Source organism: Capra hircus, chromosome 22 (assembly GCF_001704415.2).
Source record: "Capra hircus breed San Clemente chromosome 22, ASM170441v1, whole genome shotgun sequence".
Lineage (NCBI taxonomy): Eukaryota > Metazoa > Chordata > Mammalia > Artiodactyla > Bovidae > Capra > Capra hircus.
In genome coordinates this window covers 10,566,127-10,592,647 of record NC_030829.1, presented here as the reverse complement: position 1 = coordinate 10,592,647, position 26,521 = coordinate 10,566,127, and the positions used below count along the sequence as shown (strand labels likewise).

The 26,521-nt window shown below is 45.3% G+C and overlaps 1 protein-coding gene across 1 annotated transcript in view; it reads right to left on the bottom strand.

The window, feature by feature from the left end:
• The window catches only part of DCLK3 (doublecortin like kinase 3), a 42,486-nt gene extending 36,877 nt beyond the window's left edge, over positions 1–5,609 (bottom strand). Inside the window, exon 1 of the mRNA XM_018066628.1 lies at positions 5,555–5,609. Within this exon, the coding sequence (XP_017922117.1) occupies positions 5,555–5,609 (55 nt within the window). The remainder of the gene's footprint in view (positions 1–5,554) is intronic.

The window sequence follows — 26,521 nt, the reverse complement described above, 5'->3', positions numbered from 1 at the left end:
GAATGACTTCATCCATCACATTAAATTCATGGAGTTAATCTGAATTTATTCAATTTGTAGCTGTGTTGATATTTTATTCATACATTTGTTTTGGTTTTATGGTCATAAGGAAGCTCTAAATATGAAAAGTTTAGACATATTTAAGGCTACCACATATTTGAATTGCACTGTAATAAAAATAATTTTAGCCACCACTAGACACTCTAGCATTTTTTCTCCTTTAAATAATTTCACATATTACTCCCATTTGAGAAACTCAGGCCCTCAGAATGAGGCTTTAAGTTACAAAACACAGCATATGTGGGAGAGACAGTGACATTCTCTGACCTTCCCATCCACACACCCCTCATCATTTCCCACCCCTCTCACCACTGGTTCTGGCCAATGGGCCGCACGCAACACAAGCAGCAAAGCATCAGCTCCAGGCTGAAGCACGGGAGAGCCAGAGAGCAAGCCTCCCGTGATCTCATCCAGCACTGGTGACCACACAGGGGACAATGTTTCCAAATGGCGTGGCAGCAAGAGGGGACGCTCTGTCAACTCGGCCTTCTAGTGGCCTACGAAGAACACACAGTGCAAGTGAGAAGTAACCGTTGCTGGGTGAAGCTACTAGGGGATGAATCTGATTTGTTACTGCAGCCGAGCTTAGCTTACCCTGACTTCACAAATGGCCATCTACCTGCCTGAACAAGCCCTTCCCATCATGCTCCAGGCTGCAAACAACTTTTAGTTCAATGACCTGAACACACCAAACTGCTTCTTGGCACCTTACCTTTGCTCATGCTGTTACTGAATCCTAGAATGCCATTCCCCGCCCTCCTCATCCTGCCATTGTGATTCATCCTTCAAAAGCTCGTTCAGATATAATTACCACCAGGACATTTTCCTCCCTTTTCCAACCTTCGTTCCCCCGTCACCATTACCCATGAACTCTACAGAATGCTTTCTTGCCATGTATAATTACATGTTTACATGCCTGTCCCCACCCTACCCCCAAACACACTGTTGCAAGGTCAGCGGCTTATTCATCTCCACACTGTCAAGACCACCACGCAGGAGAAGTAGGCAGCATTTGGCAATTCGGCCAGGAAAAGCTTCCTCCAGAGGACTTGTCCTAAGGTGGTGCACGGAAGCTGAGTTGAGATCCATCACCCACCAGAGAAAACACTTTACCGAAGAGCAAAAGCTCCAGGAAGTCCCAGCTGTCTCTTCCCCAGTTCCAGACCAGACACGCAGGGTTCTGAGAAGCCCGAACCATCCTCATCATCTCCCCAACCTCAGTGCTCTTCAGCCCCCACTAAGGACTCAGACTTTACCTGGCAGGCCTTAGCCTAGAGTTTGGTACTCAAAGTGTGGTCCACACTTAAGAACTAAGGAATGGGATTTCCCTGGTGGTCCAGTGGCTAACACTCTGAGCTCCCAGTGCAGGGGCCCGGGTTCAATTCCTGGTCAGGGAACTAGATCCCACATGCCACAGTGAAGATCAAAGATCCTGTGTGCCATAACCCAGGGAAGCCAAATAAATAAATAAATAAATATTTTTAAATAAGAAGAACTGAGTAGCTAGTGAGAAAAGTGGAACCAGACCCCAGACACCTGGGTCAAAACCCACATTTTACCAAGATCCCAGGTGATTCATATACTTTCAACATTTGAGAGGCACTGACCCAAGGCAATGCCAAAGAATGCTCAAACTACCGCACAATTGCACCCATCTCACATGCTAGTTGAGTCATGCTCAAAATTCTCCAAGCCAGGCTTCAGCAATACGTGAACCGTGAACTTCCTGATGTTCAAGCTGGTTTTAGAAAAGGCAGAGGAACCAGAGATCAAATTGCCAACATCCGCTGGATCATGGAAAAAGCAAGAGAGTTCCAGAAAAACATCTATTTCTGCTTTATTGACTATGCCAAAGCCTTTGACTGTGTGGATCACAATAAACTGTGGAAAATTCTGAGAGATGGGAATACCAGACCACCTGACCTGCCTCTTGAGAAATCTGTATGCAGGTCAAGAAGCGACAGTTAGAATTGGACATGGAACAACAGACTTGTTCCAAATAGGAAAAGGAGTACGTCAAGGCTGTATATTGTCACCCTGCTTATTTAACTTATATGCAGAGTACATCATGAGAAACGCTGGGCTGGAAGAAGCACAAGCTGGAATCAAGATTGCCGGGAGAAATATCAATAACCTCAGATATGCAGATGACACCACCCTTATGGCAGAAAGTGAAGAGGAACTAAAAAGCCTCTTGATGAAAGTGAAAGAGGAGAGTGAAAAGGTTGGCTTAAAGCTCAACATTCAGAAAACTAAAATCATGGCATCTGGTCCCATCACTTCATGGCAAATAGATGGGGAAACAGTGGAAACAGTGTCAGACTTTATTTTTGGGGGCTCCAAAATCACTGCAGATGGTGACTACAGCCATGAAATTAAAAGACACTTACTCCTTGGAAGAAGAGTTATGAGCAACCTAGATAGCATATTCAAAAGCTGAGACATTACTTTGCCGACTAAGGTCCGTCTAGTCAAGGCTATGGTTTTTCCAGTAGTCATGTATGGATGTGAGAGTTGGACTGTGAGGAAGGCTGAAGGCTGAAGAACTGATGCTTTTGAACTGTGGTGTTGGAGAAGACTCTTGAGAGTCCCTTGGACTGCAAGGAGATCCAACCAGTCCATTCTGAAGGAGATCAGCCCTCGGATTTCTTTGGAAAGAATGATGCTAAAGCTGAAACTCCAGTACTTTGGCCACCTCATGCGAAGAGTTGATTCATTGGAAAAGACTCTGATGCTGGGAGGGATTCGGGGCAGGAGGAGAAGGGGATGACAGAGGATGAGATGGCTGGATGGCATCACTGACTCGATGGACGTGAGTCTGGGTGAACTCAGGGAGTTGGTGATGGACAGGGTGGCCTGGTGTGCTGCGATTCATGGGGTCGCAAAGAGTCAGACACAATTGAGCAACTGAACTGAACTGAACTGACCCAAGGTACCCAGACAGAATCTCTCCATCCTGACAGGTAACTTTAATAACTATACTTTTATGCACTGATGTATGCAATTATATTGCAATAAAACTGAAAGATGAAAAAGAATTCATAAAAAACACAATACTTTCTCATCATAATAATATATGTGAAGTGTTTTATATCACTGAATTCTCAGAACAATTCACTCACATCCATTTTACTGATGAGGAAACGGAGGTTCAGAGTGGTTGAGTACTTTGCCCATCATCACACAGCTCTGAAGAGTCAGAGCCAGGGTTTGAAGGCAATTCTCCTGGACTCAAGAATTGTAATCCCCATCACCACACACTCGATGGCACCCTGCCATTCAGGAACAGCCTTCCAGATCTTCCAGCCTTGCAGAGATCTCATTTCCCTTCACCCAGTCGTACCCATTACTTCCGACACCACTATGCCTCTACATATACCACTCTCCCCAAGACGCTGCCAGCTCTCCCTGGGCAATGATTTCATGGGCTTGGCCAATAATTGTTGATGAATCAATAAAAATATTTCCTCCTTGATCATCAGACAATCCTCTGAGGATGGCTGGACAATTATTATTAAGCTAAGAAGGGTGAAGACACCGAGGTTCCCAGAGAAGTCCAATGCCTTGCACCAGGTCACCAGGAAGTCTCAGACCTCTGGGAATGGGCCTGAACTCCCTGACTCCCAGGACAGATGTCTGCTTCCCCATATTTCCACTCTCCTTGTATTTCCCTCTTCTGACCTACATTACCAGGAAGTTAAAAACATCCTTCCCAAAGAACTCCCCCACATATGCATCTTCAAAAGGGGCTCTGTGTTACCGCCAGATGGGCCAGATTTAGACATTCACAGGAGGCCACCACAGAAAAACCTGGGAAACTCTGGGTACCAGATACAACAGCCCCCTGGATGCGAGGAAAGGAAATATCATCAGGCAAGAGCCTTCAACTAGTGAAGCCTATCCAAGCCCCTCACAAGGAACCCAAATCCAGGCAGAGGCCCCTGGAAAGCCAGGCTGTGGAGACCCATCACCCTCCCTGGTCAGGCACCAGCCGGTCCCTGGAGTCTGTGGTATTGTGATTCCACTGGTCAAGACAGCCCTTCCTTTCCCATTATTGTCTTCAGAATGAAGCTAAGGGGACTTCCCTGGTGGTCCAGTGGTTGAGATTTTGCCTTCCAATGCACGGAGTGTGGGTTTGATCCCTGTTCGGGAAGCTAAGAGCCTATAAGCCTCACAGCCCAAAAACCAAAACATAAAATAGAAGCGATATTGCAATAAATTCAATAAAAACGTTAAAAAGCGTGCACATCACAAAATTTTTTTAAAAAGAAAGAAGCTAAGACATTTACCCAGCTCCACATGTAACCAGAGAAAAGCAGCACACCTGCCTGAAATATTCAGATATTTAGGAAAACATGGGAGGGACATTTCCCTTGAATTGGTTAAAAGAGGGTTGAGGGAAAACAAGAGTGAGATCTTGTGGACAATGAATCAATGCTCCATTTTGTTTTGCATTATGCCAAAGCACCATGCCACCCTTTGGGCACCCACCAAAGGCACCCAGATGAGGTGATTAATGGGCTCTGACTCCCTGTTGGTTAAACTAGTGCTTGGGCACAGAGCTCCATCCGTCAGGAGGCATTTTGTGAAAATTCTCCCCAAGGCACTCTGCAGGCTAGCACAGCCTGCCCAGAGCTCATGATACAGTCGTACTCAAGAAATGTTTGGCTCGGTTCCCTAGCATCAGATCCTGAGACAGGAATTTCTTAGGAAAGTGTTTCATTAGCAAGTATTCCTAGGAAAAATACTGGTAGGGGAGTGAAGACGTGAGGCCAGAAAGAGAAGCAAGAGCAGCAATGATGCCTGGAGGTCAATGCAATGCCACTCTACAGTGGATTTCTACAGATTCCAGAAGCCCCAGCAAAGAGGGTCTTCCTCCAACAAAGAGGAGGGGTTGGCAGCTGGAAATGAAAACACCTCGGGCCCTAGTGTGCAGAAAGGACTCTGAGGGGGCACTGAGTGACAGTGGAGAGTCCTTGACAGTCCAGGGTTCAGTATCCCTTTCTCCAAGGTTCGCCTAAAGCATGGTCATGATACCGTTGATTCAGTTATTCTGCAGCCTCACGGGGTCCTCATATTTCTCTTGGCTCACCCCAAAAGGACCTGGCTCAAAGACCTTTCAAACCTTCATGGAATGAGTTACAGAGCCTCTTTCAGAATTGTTTCCTGACTCTCTTCTTTCTCCCATGAAGCATTTTCTATCATTACCCAAAGCAATCCAAATATTAAGCTGAAATGTTTTCCTGAAGTTGGGCTGCCAGGCAAACCCAACAGCCTTTTCCTTCTTTTTTTTTTTTTGGTTTTTTGATTGCTAGTGCCCCTGCTTCTTGCCACCTTGCCCCTTAAGGATAAGCACAATGCTTGGCTACTATTCTAAATGCCTCATTCGTTGTGTTAGTGATTGTTAGCTCAACGCTAGCTTGCAGATCACCACATAAGCAGTAAATGGACTAAGTTCACGGCTCCTAACCCGACCATCAAGGCACAGGATCACCTAATGCCAAGACGATCGACAAAGAAGGACCCAGCTTCAACTTGACAGCTGTCATCTTGGACAAGACAGAAAGTAAATGAGATGGAGTCCACAGTGGGGGGCAGTGGTGGGGGGTGGAAAGATGACTAACTGTTGACAATGAATAACAACTGAGTTCTCGCCACAACTTCTCCTTACCCTCCCCTCTCCCAGCAGGCAGATACCCTGAAAAGGTGTCTCCAGACACCTCTAAGCCCTGTACAGCCTTCTCCCATCTCACAACACCTTGCCCCCAGAGTCAGACAAGGGAAGGCTGTGGAAACGCGGTCCTACATTTGAAATTATTGATGGGATATTTCACGAATTCATTTCCCCCCCTTTTTTTTTTTCTGTTCATGCCCCCAAACGCTTTGCCTGGAGCCTTTTCTCCTGTGGTCTTTAGTTCTTCTGTGTGTTTCTTTACTTCTAAGGAGAACTGCCTTTCCTTTAACCGGGTCACAGAGCTGCAGGAAACCTGGGTTCAAATACCAGCTTGGCTGCTATTAAGCCCTATGACCTTGGGAACCTCCGTTTGCTCGTCCGACAAATGGGAATAAATCCACCTTCCTTATAGGTCTGTGGAGACGATGAAATGAGGTCAACTCTAGGTAAAGCACCTGCTACGTCGAGATGCTCAATACAGGCCTGATTGCTCCCTCGCGGCTCCCCTCTCCTGCAGCCCCACCGCACCTCGCAGGATGTCGGCCCCTCTGGACAGCGAGGGACAGGAACCCAGCTCGGGACAGCGTTAACCCCGAGGAGGCGAGTTTCAGCTGGTGTGGACACACACAAGCACACACGCGCGCGCGCATATACACGCGCGTACAAGCACTGCGCGCTTGCTCTGGGCACCCCCGCGGGACCCGCACTGAGGCCCCGCCGCGCGCGGAGCGGGGTCTCCAGTCCCGGACACAGAAGGGCTCCCCCTATCCCGGCGGCGGCCCCGACCCGGTGGGCGCCCGAGCGCACAGCACTTACCCGGGGCGGGCCGAGTGGGGCAGCCGGGGGCGGGCCGGGCGGGGGGCGGCGGCGGGCGCGGGGCGGGCGCGGCGGCGGGCATGGCTCGGAGGCCCGGACACGGGGCCGCGGCTCGACGGCAGGGCGGGCGCGGCGCGAGCGGCGAGGAGCCTGCGCCGCCTCCTCTGCTCGTTCCCTCCCGCCGCCCGCCTTGTGCGGCGCCGGGCGACAGCCACGGGGAACGTCTCCGGGGGCGCCGGCTTAGCAACCGCGCGCCCGCCCCGCCTCCCTCCCCGCGCCCGCCCCGCCCCGCCCCGCTCCTCGCCCGGCCCTGCAGGCAGGCGGGGCCCGCTTTGAACTTGCTCGAGCACCCCTTTCTTCTCCAGAGAGCGCCCGAGGTGGCCCTCGGGGACCCCTCTGGAGCCCCGCCTCTCCCCGCTCGCCGGGCGCGCCCTGAGCTAGGAGCGGTCGGGCTTTGAACCTGAGCCTCGCCCACGTCCTCTGTGGGTGGCGGACCAAAGGCGTTCCCAGGACCCCGGCAATCCTCGCTCCTTCTGGAGGTTCAGAGACCAGGCTTCCCTCGCCGATCCCTTCCCCCTACCCTATCCCCACTATGCTCACATACGGACCCCGCAGTCGCCCTCTGCGTGTCCCCCAGACTCAGAGACCTGCTTCCACTCTGTTCACACCAGTGACCTCAAAGATACAGCTTGCAAACTGCCCTCCAGCCCCATGTCTTCCTGGTACCATCCAACGGCTGCTCAGTGCCCCCTGCATTGTTCTACCCCTTGCAAGCCCACCTCACACATAATTCCCCCCGCCCCCCACTTGCAGAGATTTCCCCATGTCTGCAGTCAAATCCCATCCCCTCAAAGACGGCTCCCAGGCTCCTCCCGGGAGAGATGATTAACGCAGGGAAGACCATGCCCGTGCTGGGGAACAGGATTTGCCACTCCAAACGGTCTCTCTTTGGAATATTATTTTAAGCTGGTTATTTTTTGAGAAACAGCAGACAGGAGAAAAACTCTGAAAACCAAGTAGGAGTTATCCTTGTGTAAGAAACATTTATATTTGTAAAGGAAATATCCGTTTATTAGATGTCTCTTTTACCTGGGAGAGAAGGACCAAATCTCTGAAAATTCCCTTTTCCCCTCCTTTCATTTCTATTTCTTTACTGAGTCTTGTCACATCATTTCTGAGTTTTTCTTTTTTTTATTATTATATGAAACATATATCGTTATTCCCCACATTTTTAAAAGGAACTAACTGTGAAGAAGGCTGAGCGCCGAAGAATTGATGCTCTTGAACTGTGGTGTTGGAGAAGACTCTTGAGAGTCCCTTGGCCTGCAAGGAGATCCAACCAGTCCATTCTGAAGGAGATCAGCCCTGGGATTTCTTTGGAAGGAATGATGCTAAAGCTGAAACTCCAGTACTTTGGCCACCTCATGCGAAGAGTTGACTCATTGGAAAAGACTCTGATGCTGGAAGGGATTGGGGGCAGGAGGAGAAGGGGATGACAGAGAATGAGATGGCTGGATGGCATCACGGACTCAATAGACATGAATCTGAGTGAACTCCGGGAGTTGGTGATGGACAGGGTGGCCTGGTGTGCTGCGATTCATGGGGTCACAAAGAGTCGGACACGACTGAGCAACTGAACTGAACTGAACATAGAGCAAGCGTTATTTTCCAAGCGTATTTGAGCATATAGTTATATTAGTGTATCACGAACAAATGGTTCTATACAAAGAATAAATGACAGCTCGTGCAAGACCTAGAGAAAGATACTGAAAGAGAGACGATTTTCTCTCTTTTTGGCTATTTTGTGAGGTTTGTGGGATTTTAGCTAAACCTAGGAACTTGATGTGAATGTACAGAGTCCTAACCACTAGGTCACCAGGGAATTCCCTAAAAATTCTAATCATTGGAGAAAGCAATGACAAAGCTGCATCACAACCTTCCCCCTTTATACTGTGCTTTTCCTGGTAACCTCTACACCCTCAAGATCTTCTTTTGTCTTCAGTTGAGGATGGTATTTAAGGCGAGGGCTTTAGCCATGTAGCCCCAGTTTTTCTTGGGCTTTCCCATGTATGTGTGTGTTTGCTCAGTCACATCCAACTCTTTGTGACCCCATGGACTGTAGCCTGTTAGGCTCCTCTGTCCGTGGAATTTTCCAGGCAAGAATACTGGAGTGGGTTGACATTTCCAACTCCAGAGGACGTTCCGGACCCAGGGATCAAATCACCATCTCCTGCGGCTAATGCATTGGCAGGCGGATTCTCTACCACTGCGCCACCTGGGAAGCCCTCTCGTGTATACCTGTTGTTAAACTTGATTTTTCTCCTATTAGTCTGTCTCATGTCAATTCTGAGACCAGCCAGAGGACCCTAGAAGGTAAAGGAAAATTTCTTCCTTACCATCACCTACTTCTCCACATGGCCACTGACATGATTAGAGCAATGGTCTTGATTTTCCTTGATGCATCAGGTCACCGAATGGCCTTGTCTGGTGTTGGTGTTCTGTGAGCTTGTTCATGTTGACAACACCAAGGCTGAGGACCAAGCCTGTTCCCAGATGTCAGGGTCTGTCTTCCTCTTCCTCACACATAATAAAAACTCTAGGAGAAGGCTCTAGTACATTGGTTCAGCAGCTCAGAGGTGATCTTAGGACTAAATCTCTTTCCGTGGCATCCTTTAACATATTGCCTTCTCTCCTTAGACTCAGACTGTTGCCTCAGGGTCATAGAAATGGCTGAAACCGCCTCTGGAAGCCACTGTGTGCAAAAGAGCTTTGGCTTCCAGCTCATTTGATGGCCACAAAATGGTCATCAGGAACCACTTGCTGCAATACTGAACAAAATGACAAATGACCTGCCTCCCAGTCACTCCTGTCTTAGTAAGGAGAGGCAGATAATGAAATAGCAAGTATGGTGATAGATGGCAAGGAGTAAACAAACAAGGAGAAGGGAATGGGGGTTGGGGACTGTTGTTATTTTAGGCTGGGCAGACAGGAAGGGCCTCACTGGCAAGATGACATTTGAGCAAAAGCCTGAAGGAAGAAGCTATCTTGAAATTTCTCTTGGCGGTAGGTAGCCCCTCGGCTACTTAAATATTTCCTTTTTAGAAGCCACTGCAGCCACTGTTCTTGACTCTATGATTTAGGAGGAAACAAAAGTTTCAAAACCAAAGTTTTAGGAAATTCCCTGGAGGTCCAGTGGTTAGGATTCATGGTCTCATTGCCAAGGTCCCAGGTTCAATCTCTGTTCAGGGAAATAAAATCCCATAAGCCTTGGGCAAAAAACCCCACAAAAACTGAGTTTAGAAAAAGGTTTAACTTTTGTGAAAGAGGATTCAGATGACTTGTGTTTTCTTTCTTGTAAAAGCAACAGCCCAGCAAGGTTTAATTACTGTCTATATAATCATTTATAAATTAATTAGATAAACTCATTAAACACATACAAAGAACAGCTTAGCTCAAGTTATCAGATTACCTCCCAACAGTGAGGGATAAACATGATACATCTCATTGAATACTGGGAGAAACTGTTACCTGCTCGCTGAACACCTATTCTCTTTCTGACTTAGTAACAGATCCCAAGTTTTAGCTGAACACACTGCAGCCTGGAATAAAAACTAGATTTCCTAGCCTCCCTTCGTTACTGTACTAAACTGTGATCGGCTTGCCCACTATGCAGCAAAGTCAGTCTATTGATACCAGGTTGTGATAAAGGAAAGTACAATGTTTATTGTAGGACACCACACAAGGAGAACGGGCCTCTCATTATTCAATGGCTGAACTTGCTAATGTCTTTCAGACAAGTGTTTTTAAAGGCAACATCTGGGGTGAGGGTTGCAGCTCATGGGCTTTCTTCTGATTGGCTGGTGGTGAGGTAACGGGATATTTCAGGGATCTTAATCATCAACATTGTGGTTTTAGCCAATCTGGGATCTGTGTACTTGTGGCCACCATATAGTCACCACCTTCCATTTGGGTGGGGGGCCCTTAGTTTCTGCAGAACAATGCAAAGATATGCATCAGATTGTTATGTGTGTTCCTTGAGGAGGAATGAGGACTGGTTTGTCACTGAACTACTGCTTAACATATCCTTACTGTGGTTGCTTGACTGCCTTTGCTTCTGCAATGCCTCACTTCCCTAATTAGTAACTGCAAAAGTCTGCTCTTTGGAACTCAGGAAACTCCTAGGAGACTAATGCCTTTTTCAAGGAACAGGGGACACAGAGGGGCTTTGGTACCCGCAAAAGGCCCTGCAAGGGCCTGCTCAGTGTTACCTTCCCCTGCCTTTTTGGGCTTTCCTCATAGCTCAATTGGTAAAGAATCTGCCTGCCAATGCAGGAGACCTGAGTTCGATTCCTGGGTGGGGAAGAGCCCCTGGAGAAGGAAATGGCAACCGACTCCTGTATTCTTACCTGGAGAATCCCATGGACAGAGGAGCTTGGTGGGCTACAGTCCATGGGGTCACAAGAATCGGACATGACTTAGTGACTAAACTACCACCACCACTTTTTCTTTCAGACTCCTCCAGCCTGAGAGGTCTAGGGGCAGGATAAGAAAGGGAATAAAACTTTGGAAAGGAACTTGGCAGGTGAACTCCATCTTAGTGGGGAGTTCAGACAGCTTCACTGTCTACCTCTCAACCCTCACCTCCTGCCAACTCCCCAGGGAGGCCATAGGCTCCCGCTAGTGCAAATCCCTTGCTTTGTCTTGGCCACCGTCTCTTTCCATCCACTGTTCCATCTGCCCCATGCAGCCCTTACTCAAGCATCATCTCCTAACCCTAAGTAAGTTGCAATGCACCTAACAAGTCCTAACTATTCTGTCCTCCCTGTCAGCAGAAGATAGGAAAGTAGGGTGTTGAAATGGCTGCACTGTGATCAATCAGGCTCCCCTTCAGTAATGACAACTGGCGCAGTTAGTGACACATTCCATCCAGCTGGTGATTCCTATCAACCTTGAAGTCAGCCAGAATGCTTTGGTCAGCTTGGGCAGACTTATCACATGTGACTCAAGCCCACTCTGGTAGACCTCTTTCAACAAGAAAGAAGTCAGGGAATTCCCAGGCAGTCTAGAGGTTGGGGGCTTCCCAGGTGGCACTAGTGGTAAAGAATCCTCCTGCCAATGCAGGAGACTTAAGAGGAGTGGGTTCAATCCCTGGGTTAGGAAGGTCCTTTAGAGGAGGGCACGGCAACCCACTCCAGTGTTCTTGCCTGGAGAATCCCATGGACAGAGGAGCCTGGCAGGCTACAGTCCATAAGGTTGCAAGAGTCGGACAAGATGAAAGCAGCACACACACACACACACACACACACACACACACACACACTAGTGGTTAAGACTCAGTGCTTTCACTGCTTTCAGCTGCTGGGGCCCAGGGTTCAATCCCTGGTTGGGGAACTAAGATCCCACAAGCCACGTAGCATGGTAAAAAAAAAGTCCAGAAAACAAAAACAACGAAGAATTCAAAACTCTTGCCTAAGATAAAGTGCAGGATTTCCCGTGGAAGATGTTGATACATACAATCTCTCCAGTCTGTTTTAGCTAACTGTGTCAGCTGTGTGTAGATGTGATTTCAGGAATACATCTAAAATGCAATACCCCTTTTCCTGCATAGAAGCTCCTGCTTTTTTAAACAAACCCATTTATTTCCAATGTCTGCTAAACTTGCCATCTGGGTCTTCCCGATGCCCGAGAATATGGCACTTGGTGCAGTAAAAACAAGATGCAGATAATTGTTTCTCTATTGTAGCAATAAAAACAAACTCATTTGCAAAACTACTAAATGATTTTCAAATGTGGAATGGTAATAAAAGGCAAGTCCGAAACATTCCCCTGCCCATACGGTATAGTAGCAGATTCAGGGCAAGATTTCAAGCATCACAAGACATGACATTCTCGAAACACTGCCTATAATTAGGTATAAAAGCTAGAAAACAGAACTGGGCTTAAGTCTGAGAGAGACAGACTGAAACACAAAAATACATGTAATCTCTCTTGAATTACCAAACTTGTCCTCAAAAAAAAAAAAAAAGAGAGAGATAATAAGTAAATAGTAGCCAGTCCTAAGATTCCAGGATAAAACACATTGGGTCACAGGGGACTTCCCTGGCAGTCTAGTTCCAGTACAGAGGGTATAGGTTCGATCCCTGGTGGGAGAGATAAGGTCAGGCAGCCAAAACACCAAAACATAAAACAGAAGCAATATTGTAACAAATTCAATAAAAACTGAAAAAAAAAAACCCACGGAGGCACACAAAGTTAAAGCCATACATATGTACAAGCATATTTGCAAAATGGGATGCATGGTTCATGCCTATATATGGACCCCGCCAAAACTGAGAATGTGATAAGGAAATTCTGAAGTTAGGGGCTCAGATTCTCTTACATAAAACTTTAAAATAAACTTATCAGTGATTCAGTTGGCCTCAAATAAATTCTTCCTGTTCATCTTAATATAAAGAATAGAAGGTTATGAACCCTGGATATGAACGCTGTCCTCAAAGATAAACAGAGAGAAAGTGGACAGACCTTGCCTGACTCTTGCATTTAACTGAAAGTTGCTGCTCTAAGGCAAGATATGCAAACTCCATGAATGGCACAGTCAAATCTGGCTCATTGTCAATCTGTATAAATAAAGGTTTATTGGCATACAACCATGCCTATTAATTTACATATTGCCTATGCTATTTTTGAATAGTTGTAACAGAGACCATAGAGCTTCCCAGGTGGCCCAGTGGTAAAGAATCTGCCTGCCAATGCAGGAGGCGTGAGTTTGATTCCTGAATTGGGAGAAGAAAATGGCAACCCACTCCAGTATTCTTGCCTGAAGAATCCCATGAACAGAGGAGCCTGGTGGACTACAGTCCATGGGGTCGCAAAGAATTGGACATGTCTTAGGGACTAAACAACAGACCCACAAAGCCAAGAATATTTATTACCTGGTTCCTTACAAAAAGGGTTTACAGACCCCTGCTATAGTGTCAGCAAGTTTCTGTGCTCTGTCTTTGGAGGGAATGGAGAAGGGCAAGGCACCCAATTTTACTTCTTCACATGTTAAATAATATACAAAGAACTTTTCTAGAAAAAAATTCAAATTTCTCATTCTCAGGTTTGAAATAGACATTTTACTTTTATCTAACCCATTGGGTTCCCCTAGTGGCTCAGACAGTAAAGAATCTGCCTACAATGCAGGAGACCCAGGCTCAGTCTCTGGCTCAGGAAGATGCCCTGGAGAAGGGAATAGCTACCCACTCCAGTATTCTTGCCTGGAGAATCCCACAGACAGAGGAGCCCGGCAGGCGGCAGTCCATGGGGTCACAAAGAGTCAGACATGACTGAGCGACTATCACTTTTTTGGTGTTCAACCCACTTGGGAGATTTAGCTCCTTCTCTGAATATTCTCAAAGATCTCTACCAAAGAGGAGAAGCCTAACACAAGAGGAGAGACAAACATTTTCGAACCATCAATCAGGAGCTTCTGTACAGGGACACCTCTTTTAAGCCCAGAACTCTGTGAAGTAGGGTCATTCTTGGCATTTTTCTGAGGATGTCTCCTGTTCTTAAACACTTGAGAAAGCTGAGAGTAGGAGAGCTTAAAAAACTCACCCGAGATCACACAATAGCCTAATAAATTGCAGAGGCAGAATTGGAATCCGGGTTTGTCTGATTGCAACACGCATCCACCATACCTTGCTGCCTGCTCGATGTATCCATTGATTCATCCAGTGAATAACCACTGAGCACTTCGTGGGTATTTGCTATGTTCAGTCTCTATACCAGAGCCTGAGGACACAAAGATCATGAGAAACAATGAAGAGGGGCTGCCACCAGGGTAAAATACATTTCCGATAGGATTGATGTGACCTCCTCCAGGTCAGAATCCCCTCAATTCATAATTTAAGTTTAAAAATTAAGAGTAACCATATCTTTCTGAAAGACAGTCCCATGATTATATCTTCCTAAAAGATGTAGCATTGACTAATTAGATTGTAACCCTGAAGTGTAAGCGTACATAGACTGTTGACATCATGTCAGAGAAGTCATCTGACTCATGGATTAAAGCAATTTCTCAAACCAGTTTAGTTCTTTAAAAATCTAGATTACCTTTGAATTTCTATTAACTACCATACCAGACCTAATTCTAGAGTTCTGTTGGTGTAGAACTCACCAGACTGTGAGGACATATAAAGTCACTATTTCCTAGTCTCTAACTTGGGTGTCATTATTTTTTCAGTGTAGTCTTGAGCTTTTTTTTTTTTTTAATGCTTAAAAGTTGAAAGTTCATTCTATAATCTTGATAGAGCATCTTTAGTTTCCAACAGCAGCTCTAGTTACTTAAGGGATAATTATATTATTTCTTTCCCTTGAATCTTCATGGCTATATGAAGCCTTTCATAGAATCCTAAAAGTAGTAAAGAAAGTAGTATTATATACATCGCAACTCTAAATGTTTTAAATGTAAATAGTGAAGATTCTAGTAAAAGCAGTAAATGTGAATCTGTCTGTGCTGGAACAAGTGACTAGGATGTCATTTCACACAGTCAGAAAAGTCGTTTGCTTATTTGTTTTAAAAAAGCAAGTAGGAGGGGAATTCTCCAGACGTCCAATGGTTAGTACTCGGCACTTTCACTGCTGAGTGACCAGGTTCAGTCCCTAGCTGGGGAACTAAGTTCCTGCAAGCTGCACACGTGGCTCCCCCCACCCCAACCACCACCATAAAACAAAAACAAAAACAGAATGTATAAGCAAAATAAATTAAAAAAAAAAACAAGTAGGAGGTTTGACAGTGAAGATGTGAAATCTGATCATCATTGCATAAGCAATCTACTGACCCCTAATGCTCAAGAATTGTCTGTTTTGAAACTTTCAAACAGATGGCAGGAAGTCATCTATAACTTTATGATTGTCAAACTAAGCACAGTGACAGAACCACAGTTACAGGTAAAACAAATTCTCCCCACTTGCCCCAGAATAAGTCATATGTTCCAGTGTGAAAATGACCAATTAATTAATGATTGAAGAAAAGGACTAGGGCTCTAGGGCTTCCCTGGTGGCTCAGACTGTAAAGAATCTGCCTGTAGTGCAGGAGACTCTGGGTTCAGTCTCTGCATTGGGAAGATCCCCTGGGGGAGGAAATGGCAACCCACTCCAGTATTCTGGATACAGTATTCCAGTATCCTCTTGCCTGGGAAATCCCATGGACAGAGGAGTCTGGCGGGCTGTAGTCCATAGGTCTCAAAGAGTCGGACACAACTGAAGCAACTAACAATTTATCTTCACCTTACACTGGTGTGTGACTCAATCCTGAACTCCTTACACCAAGGACAGAAGTGGTAAGGACCTAACAGAAGCAGAAGATATTAAGAAGAGCTGGCAAGAATACACAAAACTATACAAAAAAGATCTTCATGACCAGATAACCACGATGGTGTGATCACTCACCTAGAGCAAGACATTCTGGAATGTGAAGTCAAGAGGGCCTTAGGAAGCATTACTACAAACAGAGCTAGTGGAGGTGATAGAATTCCAGTTGAGCTATAACAAATCCTGGAAGATAATGCTGTGAAAGTGCTGCACTCAATATGCCAGCTGCCGGGGTCCAGCCCCGGTGGATCCAGGGTGATTCGAAGGTGGGGACGCCGTCGGCGTCCTTGGAAAAAATACATATTTAATACAGATATATAGAGAGATTAGAAATGGATAGTGTAGTACGAAAATTAGTGGAGAATAAGAGGCTGAATAACTTGGTAATTCAGCCAGAAAAACGGGGAGCAAGAAAGAAACGACATGGGGGAATCAGTCTTTCCGGAAACTGATCCCATTTCTTTATTTTTGGGTTTGCTTATATACCTTTTGCTACACATAGGGATGAATACAGAGTCACGCAGGGGTCAGCGGTCCTGACCTTTATCAAAATCAGGTGCTTCACATAAATGTATAAAAAAAAGGTCTTAGGGATATTACATCATCTTCTGGCCATGAGACTTGCTGACATTTTATATCCTTTCTTTCTGATAACCAAAAAACTTATTTCTTCCAAGGGTGTTTTTTCTTAAACCAGGCACCACCCTCCAAATAAAGTTGCATTCCTATAGGGTGAGGGTGTAGTGAGTTACAATCAAGAAAGGAATTTATTTAACCCAAGGTTAACATGATTAATCTTAAATGTTGATACTTATTTCTCCTATATGCTAGTTATATTCATTATAAGGGCAGGGAACATGGAGATTTAGCAGCAAACATCAACCCAACAAATGAAAATCCTTTCACCAATGTTCCCCTTAAGATCTATCTAGTCTTAAGATAATGATAAAGTTACATTTTTACATAGCAAGGACACAGTGATTTATAACAAAGTACAGTGATCTATTACAAAAGAGAAAATTCATTAACTCAAAAAGTCTAGTATTGCTAACCTTAAAAACTACTATATTTCCTTTTCTATATTCCAAATACATTGATTAATATATTCCCAGGTGCCTAAGGATATGGAGGCCTGGCAGCAATCATTGACTCAACAATGAGAAAAGCCCTATGCTAATCAAGACTCTCAAAATACTCCAAAACTCTCTGTGCTGTTTATGGTTGAGAGGTAGTAAACAATCATGTAAACAATGGATAATCCTGTCACACAAGCTAGTCTGTCAGCAGAGAGGTTTGACCTAAGACATCCTTGTCACACCCAGGGCAGGGAATTAGCAGCAATTATTGGCACAACAAATGAAAAGCCCTTCACCAATATAATTCCTAACCAACCCACTATACTAATAATTTCCAACTCCCCAAAAGAATTTGCCTTTAGTAAGTCTAGAACATCTCGTGCCTCTCAGATTGGGAGGCTGTTAACAATCACGTGTGGCTGGACGAACCTATACAGGTGGGCTAGATAACCTTCAGAGGAGTCCGTAAGCTGAAACACTCTTGTCATGCCCAGGAATTTTTATTGACTTGGAGCTGCAAGCTAACTCCTTCTCCGAGAGAAACGGTTATGGGGGAGAGCATAAAACAGACTCTGGTTTTGGGGTAGATGCTCAGGAACAGGGGGTTTCCTGAGGCTTGATCACGCCTTTGCGTATGCCAAGCCTCCTTCCTCATGACCTTTGCCATGGGCGGAGTTCCTCACGCTGGCCCCCAGCAGCCAGCAAATTTGGAAAACTCAGCAGTGGCCACAGGACTGGAAAAGGTCAGTTTCCATTCCAATTCCTAAGAAAGGCAATGCCAAAGAATGCTCAAACTACCGCACAATTGCACTCATCTCACACGCTAGCAAAGTAATGCTCAAAATTCTCCAAGCCAGGCTTCAACAATATGTGAAAAATGAACTTCCAGATGTTCAAGCTGGATTTAGAAAAGCCCGAGGAACCAGAGATCAAGATGCCAACATCCATTGGATCATTTAAAAAGCAAGAGAGTTCCAGAAAAACATCTACTTCTGCTTTATTGACCATGCCAAAGCTTTTGACTGTGTGGATCACAACAGACTGTAGAAAATTCTTAAAGTGATGGGAATACCAGACCACCTGACCTGCCTCTTGAGAAATCTGTATGCAGGTCAGGAAGCAACAGTTAGAACTGGACATGGAACAATAGACTAGTTACAAATTGGGAAAGGAGTACGTCAAGGCTATATATTGTCACTCTACTTATTTAACTTATATGCAGAGTACATTATGAGAAATGCTGGGCTGGATGAAGCATAAGATGGAATCGAGATTGCCAGGAGAAATATCAATAACCTCAAATATGCAGATGACACCACCCTTATGGCAGAAAGTGAAGAACTAAAGAGCCTCTTGATGAAAGTGAAAGAGGAGAGTGAAAAAGTTGGCTTAAAGCTCAACATTCAGAAAACTAAGATCATGGCATCTGGACCCATCACTTCATGGCAAATAGATGGGGAAACAGTGGAAACAGTGACAGACTATTTTGGGTGGCTCCAAAATCACTTTGGATGGTGACTGCAGCCATGGATTAAAAGATGCTTGCTCCTTGGAAAAAACTATGACCAACCTAGACAGCATATTCAAAAGCAGAGACATTGCTTTGCCAACAAAGATCCGTTTTTCCAGTAGTCATGTATGGATGTGAGGGTTGGACTATAAAGAAAGCTGAGTGCCGAAGAATTGATGCTTTTGAACTGTGGTGTTGGAGAAGACTCTTGAGAGTTCCTTGGACTGCAAGGAGATCCAACCAGTCCTTCCTAAAGGAAATCAGTCCTGAATATCCATTGAAAGGATTGATGCTGAAGCTGAAACTCCAGTACTTTGGCCACCTGATGGGAAGAACTGACTCATTTGAAAAGACCCTGATGCTGGGAAAGATTGAAGGCGGGAGAAGAAGGGGACGACAGAGGGTGGGATGGTTGGATGGCATTCAACTCAATGGACATGAGTTTGAGCGAGCTTCGGGAGTTGGCAATGGACAGGGAAGCTTGGTGTGCTGCAGTCAGACAGGTTGCAAAGAGTCAGACACGACTCAGAGACTAAACTAACTGAACTGACAGCAAAAACACAAGTAAATTTCTTGTAATATCAATCACAGTAGTCAGGACAAAATTATGCCTAAAGGCAAAGCAGAGAGGGTTATCACCAAAAGCCGTTACCAAATGACAGTATAGGAAGCCTTGTAAAATCAGTGGGACATACATGAGGAAAGAGTAGTCTATACGATGTGTGTGTGCACATCATAAAAGTTTCTTCAACTTAGATTGGGACAAAACACTGCTAAATACAGTCTCACTCTTGACCCAAGCATGGCACATTCACAAGGGAGAAGCTCTCAATGACTTTCATGTACCGGGATGAGCGATTGTTTGGGCAGGTTTGTTGTAAACTGGAAAACAAGTGTTGAATCAGGGTTGATGGAACATCAGCCACACATGAAGCAAAAAAGAGCATATCTGTATAGTTCAGGGCATGTTCCTGCAGGCCAATCCATACACAACTTTATTGGCAGAAGACAGGCAGTGACTGGCCATCAGCGTGCCCTCTGGTCATTGTATCCGGTAGAGGGAGCCAGTGAAAATGGCAAACATGATCAATTCACGGTGACTTAACCTCCACTCTCTCGGCATGCAGTGAGAAGAAAGGGGCAACAAGACTCTGTTTAGCATGGTTTGTATGAATCACATTCAAGTAAGATCACAGTCAAGAAGTGTGCTTCCATTAAATTATGGAGAGGAGGATGAAGTTATAAAAATGTTTTTTTTTCTTGTAACTGATACGTAAAGAAAGACTTCTTTTATCATTCCAAGTGGGCTTCCCAAGTAGCGTTAGTGGTAAAGAAACTGACTATCAATGTAGGAGGCATAAGAGACTTGGATTCGATCCCTGTATCAGGAAAATTCCCTGGAAAAGGACATGGCAACCCACTCCAGTATTGTTGCCCAGAGAATCCCATGGACAGAGGACCCTGGCGGGCTACAGTCCATAGGGTTGCACAGAGTAAGACACAACTGAAGCAACTTAGCACGTGATTCCAAGTGGCAAATGGCAGTGACATTTTCAATATTTTAGAGATGGTTGAGCTTCTAGCCTCAAAGCTAATGTATCACAATCATAAATATCCAAAATAAGATATCAGAGGAATTCCCTGGAGGTCCAGGTGGTTAGCACTCTTCACTTCCACTGCGGGGAGCACAGGTTTTATCCTTGGTTGGGGAACTAAGATCCCACATGCCACATGGTGTGGCCAAAAAAAAGAAAAAAAAAGGATATCAGAATTTCACAGGGAGGTTGAACTCTGGTATAAAAGACTTTAATCACCAAGTAGGAATTTTTTTCTCAATGTTTATTTTCTTCATTCATCAGAGAAAGAAGTCATTATCATATTATCAATTAGGTTGACAAGTCACATTCAAACACTGCACCAGACCATGAAGAAATTGTCTCAGAGGCCAAGTTAGTCAAGGGCAGGACATGGCTATAGGCAGTGCTCCACTCCAGGTTCAAACATTCACCCTCCTGGGCTCCCCGGGCTGTGAAACTGTTGACCTAGCAGCCTCAAAGGATTCTCTGTTCCTAAAATTATGATTTAGTAGAAGCAAAGAGTTAGAGAAGAAAACAACGAGGGAGTTATGATGGCCTATTATTGAAGCTGACAGTTAGATACCCTGGTGGTGGAAGAAAACACTCTTCTCCTAAGTGATCTGAAACTATTGTTATTAATCTTGACTTTTTAATGTCATGCTTCGTAACATTTGAATGTTGTGATGATTTTTTTTTGAACTAAAGTTGGTAAATGGAGTGATCTAAATTCCCATGGGTTGTTGAAATTTAAAAACAGAATAAATTATCAAATAAGCATATTAAAAACAAACAAAAAGTGACGGAAGCATAGCTATTTTTGCAGTACGAAAGCAGGGCAGGGCAGTCATGGCCGAGTCTGAAGAGCCATTGTTCTGTGTGGAGTTCTGGTCTTTGTTTTCCACACTTGCACAGAACCTTCTCAGTTTGAAATCTCAAGAATTTTGCAAGTGTTCCATGAATCTTTAGACCATCCCACTTACACTGCGAGTGGGTGGAGAGCAGGAGACCCAGGGAAGTGAAAAAGCCTCTTCTGTGTCAGAGAGGAGAATAAGGATGAAAAAAAAATGTCCTTAACTTTGTTCTGGTTCATTTTTAATCATGTCATTTGTGAAGCATTTCAGCAACAATAAAATCAGAAAGAAAAAAAAAACAAACCAACAACCCTCCAATCATCCCTAAGTTTCAGAGAAGGTAGAAAATGTAGATTTTGGTAAAGCTATTTTTAGGAAAGCATTTAAAAAGCACAATTATCTAACAAAGCAAAACTGATAATTATATAATTCCACAGTATTTGGCAGCAGGATGACTTTTGTTTCAAGGAACGGGTGGGATTCATTGGATGCCTTCGTGTCTGCAGAGCTTGGTGCCTCAGACTGCTAGAGATCTCTGGTGCAAAACAAGGTTAACATCAATCAAAGGTCTTGCAGGAACAGACACTATTTATCTTCGTCTTTGGGAAAACAAAAGTTGAAAAATACAAATGGAAATTACTGGTAATGAAAAAGTCGAGATATGGTTGAAAGAATGCTGTCTCTGAAAAACAAAAGCAAATGACATATAATCAGCGACAGAAGACTTGACTCCCAGAAAGATGGCACCTCCTACACCTTGAACTTTAAGAAGGGATCAGCAGGTCTTCGGAAGAGGTGTTGAGACAGGAGGATGTGATGGAGAAATGATGAGCACACCAGAGAAACTGAGGCCGCAGGCGTGAAGGAGATGTTCTGTGGGAAACATCAGAAAAGACAAAAGAGACGCAGAAGGCAGAGCTCAGAGGACAGCATTTATTATCCACCCCCGCCCCCGCCAGCCAGCTGTCCAAGCTCCTCCTGCACCAGCAGCATCCTAGTCGACCAGATGACTAAAGACTTCGGTCCCCTTTGCTCAGTCAAAACTTTCATCCCAGCCTCTGCTCTCTGTGGCTTGACAACTGAGGCTAATGGTCCAACCAAATTTCTTCCTTAAGATATTGATGCCTTTGTGCTCTGTGCTCAGCTGCGTCTGACTCTTTGCAACCCTTTTGACTGTAGCCCACCTGGCTCCTCCATCCATGGGATTCTCCAGGCAAGAATGCTGGGGTGGATTTTCATTTCCTCCTCCAGGGGATCTTCCCAGCCCAGGAATCAAACCCATGTTACTTGAACTGGCAGGTGGATTCTTTACCACTAGCGCCACCTGGGTTACCTCTTCTTCAAGAGTTGCTCACAAAGCTATGCCTTAATCCAGTCCTGTGGGCTAAATTGTATCACCCCACCCCTAAATTCATAGGTTAAAATCCTAATTCCTAGTACCTCAAAATGTGACTGTGTTTGGAGATAAGGTCTTTAAAGTGGTGATCAGGTAAAATGAGGTCGTTAGGTTGGACCCTAATCCAGTAGAATCAGTTTCCTTTTAGGAAGTGGAAATTTGGACAGAGTTCCACAGAGGGAAGATCGTGTGTAGACACTGGGAAAAGACAGCCATCTGCAAGCCAGGAAGCGAGGCCTCAGGAAAGACCAAACTGCCAACGGCTTCATCTCAGCTGTGGAGCCGCCAGAACCAAGAAAATATACTTTTGTTGTGTAAGCACCCCCAAGCAGACCTGATTATCATCAGTGGGGAGACAGCCCTAGTCACGAAGGCCTCTAGTTCTCCTCTCCTTAAGCCAAACATACTGTCCCCTCCCCGCTACGCAGAACTCCCTCTGCCCCTCCCTGACGACCTCACCCCACTCACCTACTCCCATCACTGCAGGGTGAAAAAAAACGGTGTAGACCCTTCAGATTGCAGGCTCTCACTTGACTTTTTAAAGTATCTCCTATAAAAAGGGTAGACAAAACAATGTTTCTCCCTTGGCAAAGACTGCTTCTCAGATATATTTGCGGAGTGCAGTTCACTTGAACTAAACTGCGGTGGCTTCGTTCCACCTGGACACCTCCAAGCAGCCTGTGCACTTTTTTTCCTTTGAGTTAAACACAAAGAAGGAAGAGAAGGAATGAGAAATTCAGCCACATGCACCTTCTTTCATGTCCTGACTCCTCTACACACACACACACACATGCACACACACACACACGTGTATCCTGCCTACTCACAGCTAGGCCTGGGGACAGGCCATGTTTCCGCCTCCAGCAGTCAGCCTGACAGACTAACATTTCCAGAGTCTACTTTTGTTCTAAATAGGATTTCCGCTTCTTAAAAAAATTTATTTGAAAATCCTTGATAGGAGGAAGATTAGAGTTCTTCTGGAAAGTGTTTCTATTACAAACCCAGATCTCCTTGAAAACTCTAACCTGACTTTTGATGAGCTGAGAGGATAAAGTCAGCCATCTCTCAGTTAGTTCTGAGGACTCCGACGTTTGGCATCCGGAACAGAATCTCCAGGAAGACAGACGGCATCTTCTCACGTTGGTCCAGCTGTTCAGCCATCTCACAGCCTCCATGGGGAGTGGGGTGGGGGGGTAGATAAAGTGTTTCCTCCTTACTCTGACCCAGAAGCTTTGAGTAAAAGAGAAAGACGCACCAACCTGGTCTGTTCTGATTCCTCCTCTGTGAAGTCAGGAACATTCCAGGTGAGAGGCTCTTTCCCTCCCTCGGTTGTGACTGACCCTGTATTGTCCCTGGGGGCTCCGCTCCTGGGCCAACGTGACCAGAGCCTTGGTGGGAAAGAAGCCCTGAAGCTATCAGCCAGGAAAAGGGACTTTGTGAGCAGTGATTTAAAACAAAAAACATTTGGGAACGCATGTACACCCGTGGTGGATTCATGTCAATGCATGGCAAAACCAACACAGTATTGTAAATTAAAATAAAGTAAAAACAAAAACAAAACCAACAACAACAAAAAAATAAAACTAAAAACAGGTTCTCCCCAACTCCCCACTGCCAAATAACCACCTGCAAAGTGAGCAGTCAAAATAGTCAAAACGATTCCAGAAAACTGGGGACATGCTGACATCTATGTGAAGGAAAACTGAAAGAGGGAGGAAATTGGTGGAATAGAAAATGGAAGAAAAGTGTTTTTTATCCCAAGAGAACTACCACCCTGTCTGTCTTTGTACAACTGAAGCAAACTTACCCGCGATCCCCACAGGCTAGTGCTGGAGAGGTGAGTCCTCAGGGGCGGGGCTACATGGAGCTCTCGCAGCCTCAGTTCTTATCTGCATAATGGGTGTGATCCCGACACCTGCCTCATGGGGTCGCTGTGGGCACTCACTCGCCAGTGTGAGCCGGCAGGGACGTACTCCATTGGAGCGTCCCTTGTGGCTCAGTTAGTAAAGAATCCACTGCAATGTGGGAGACCTGGGTTCGATCCCTGGGTTGGGAAGATCCCCTGGAGAAGGGAAAGGCTATCCACTCCAGTATTCTGGCCTGGAAAATTCCATGAACTGTATAGTCCCTGGGGTCGCAAAGAGTCTGACACGACTAAGCTACTTTCACTTTCACTTTCACTTTTCAAGCTTCAGAGCTAGATGAGCGTGTCTTCAAAGCTCAGGAAAGAAGGCAGGGAAGGTAGCAGGAAGATGTCATCGGTTGGGAGACTCAAGGGCAAGGATACTCTCCGGAAGTATACCTGCGCCAAGATTACTAAGAGGCCATAGCAGGGTCAGGTGATAAAGTTCAAGGTGTAACTGATGGATGCCCTTAGAAGCTGAGGTGCCCTCTTATTACCACTGCCTGTGGATGCACACCAGTTGGACGGGGGTCAGCTGGATAAACAGCCCAGGACAGAGCTAGACCTATGGGACCTCAAGGGGTGTCTCCAAGAGGATCCTTTCCTACTGGATTATCATAGCCTCTTTTTTTAAAAGATTTTTTGACATGACTTGAACCATTTAAAAAAAATCTTTGTTGAATTTCTTACAGTGTTGCTTCCGTTTTATGTTTTGGTTTTTTGGCCCCAAGACATGTGGGATCTTAGCTCCTCCACCAGGGATATAACCCACACTCCTGCACTGGAAGGTGAGGTCTTAACCACTGGAACGCCAGGGAGGTCCCTATCATCACCTCTTAATATCACTTTGTAAGCACATGAGTGGACCGAGCATGCTCCTCTCTGACCACCTCTTTGAGCAACAGATGTGTGCCCTCCTGTTCCTCTCTGTTTTCATCTCCAAAAATATCTTTACTGTTCTTTGTGACCGCACATAGACTCCAAACTATTTTTAAAATCCCAGGTCTTACAGAGTACTCAAGATCACCACCAGCAGCAATTTGGAATTAACTTTTATTTTTGTTTTACTAAAGTGGATTGAACCATAGAGCCTCCTCTTCAGCATGAGTTTTCAGGGAACAATTGATCTTCTCCGCATTTCCATGCCAGCACATTTACATCTTTCTAAAACCTGACCCATATTCAAGGTATCCATTTGAAATTTGAGTTGTCTCCAACTCTGCACTTTCCTGGAGGCTCTGGAAGTGGACATTTATTTGGGTACTTCTAGGAATGTTTCTCTAATGGAAAGTCCTAAAAGTAGAAACGCTGATAATATACATACAATGGAATATTCTTCGGCCTTAGAAGGGAAGGAAGGTCTGCAGTATGCTACATGGGTGAACCTCGAGAACCTTATGCTGCGTGAAATAAGCCAGTCATAGAAGGAGAAAAGCTGCGGGAGTCCACTTAATTGAGGTCCCTAGAGTGGTCAAAATCAAAGATGCAGAGTGGAATGGGGGGTGCCAAGGGCTCGGTGGAGGGGAAGTGGGGAGTTGTGTGATAGGTACAGTTTCAGTTTTGCAAGGTAAGAAAATTCTGGGGATGGTTGCACAATAGTGTGAATGTGTTTAACACGGAAAAGTAATAAAGATGGTGAATTGCATGTTGTGTGTATTTTACAATTAAAAATGATAACAAGAAACAAAAAGTAGAAATGCTGAGTCCTTTTTTAAATTTAATACTGTCAGCGTGCCCTCTGGGAAGGCTGTCCTGGTTTTGTTTCTGTGGCTTTGGGTAAGCCCACCTCCCACAGCCTCCTTGGCAGGAGTGTCATCAAACTTTTCTCCACCGTGATTTGGTTTTGGTAAGCAGAATGGCGAAAAAAAAAAAAAAAAAAAAGTTGGAAGAGGACAAACACTCTCAACTTGAAGTGTAACAAGTGTTCATCTGGAGACTTCACTGATGGTCCAGTGGTTAGGGTTCCACACTTCCACTGCAGGGGGCGCAGGTTCCATCCCTGGTCCGGGAACTAAGATCTCCCATGCCAAGTGGCAAGGCCTCCCCTACCCTGCAGAAAAGGATGTTTATCAGCTTGGTCCCTCCAGAAGCTCCAGAGTAGCCACAAAGAAAATGGGGGCTGCAGCATTCTGCAGGGTAGGGGTAAATCTCCCAACGATGCATCTAGAAACTCAGGAGTTATTCTCGTTGTCTTCCCCCAACCCACTCCCTAACCTTAAAATGATGACTCCAAATATCACAGAGTGGCCTACATACTTGCCTGAAACAGCTGTCCTGCAGAATCATAAAAACGTGGGCTAA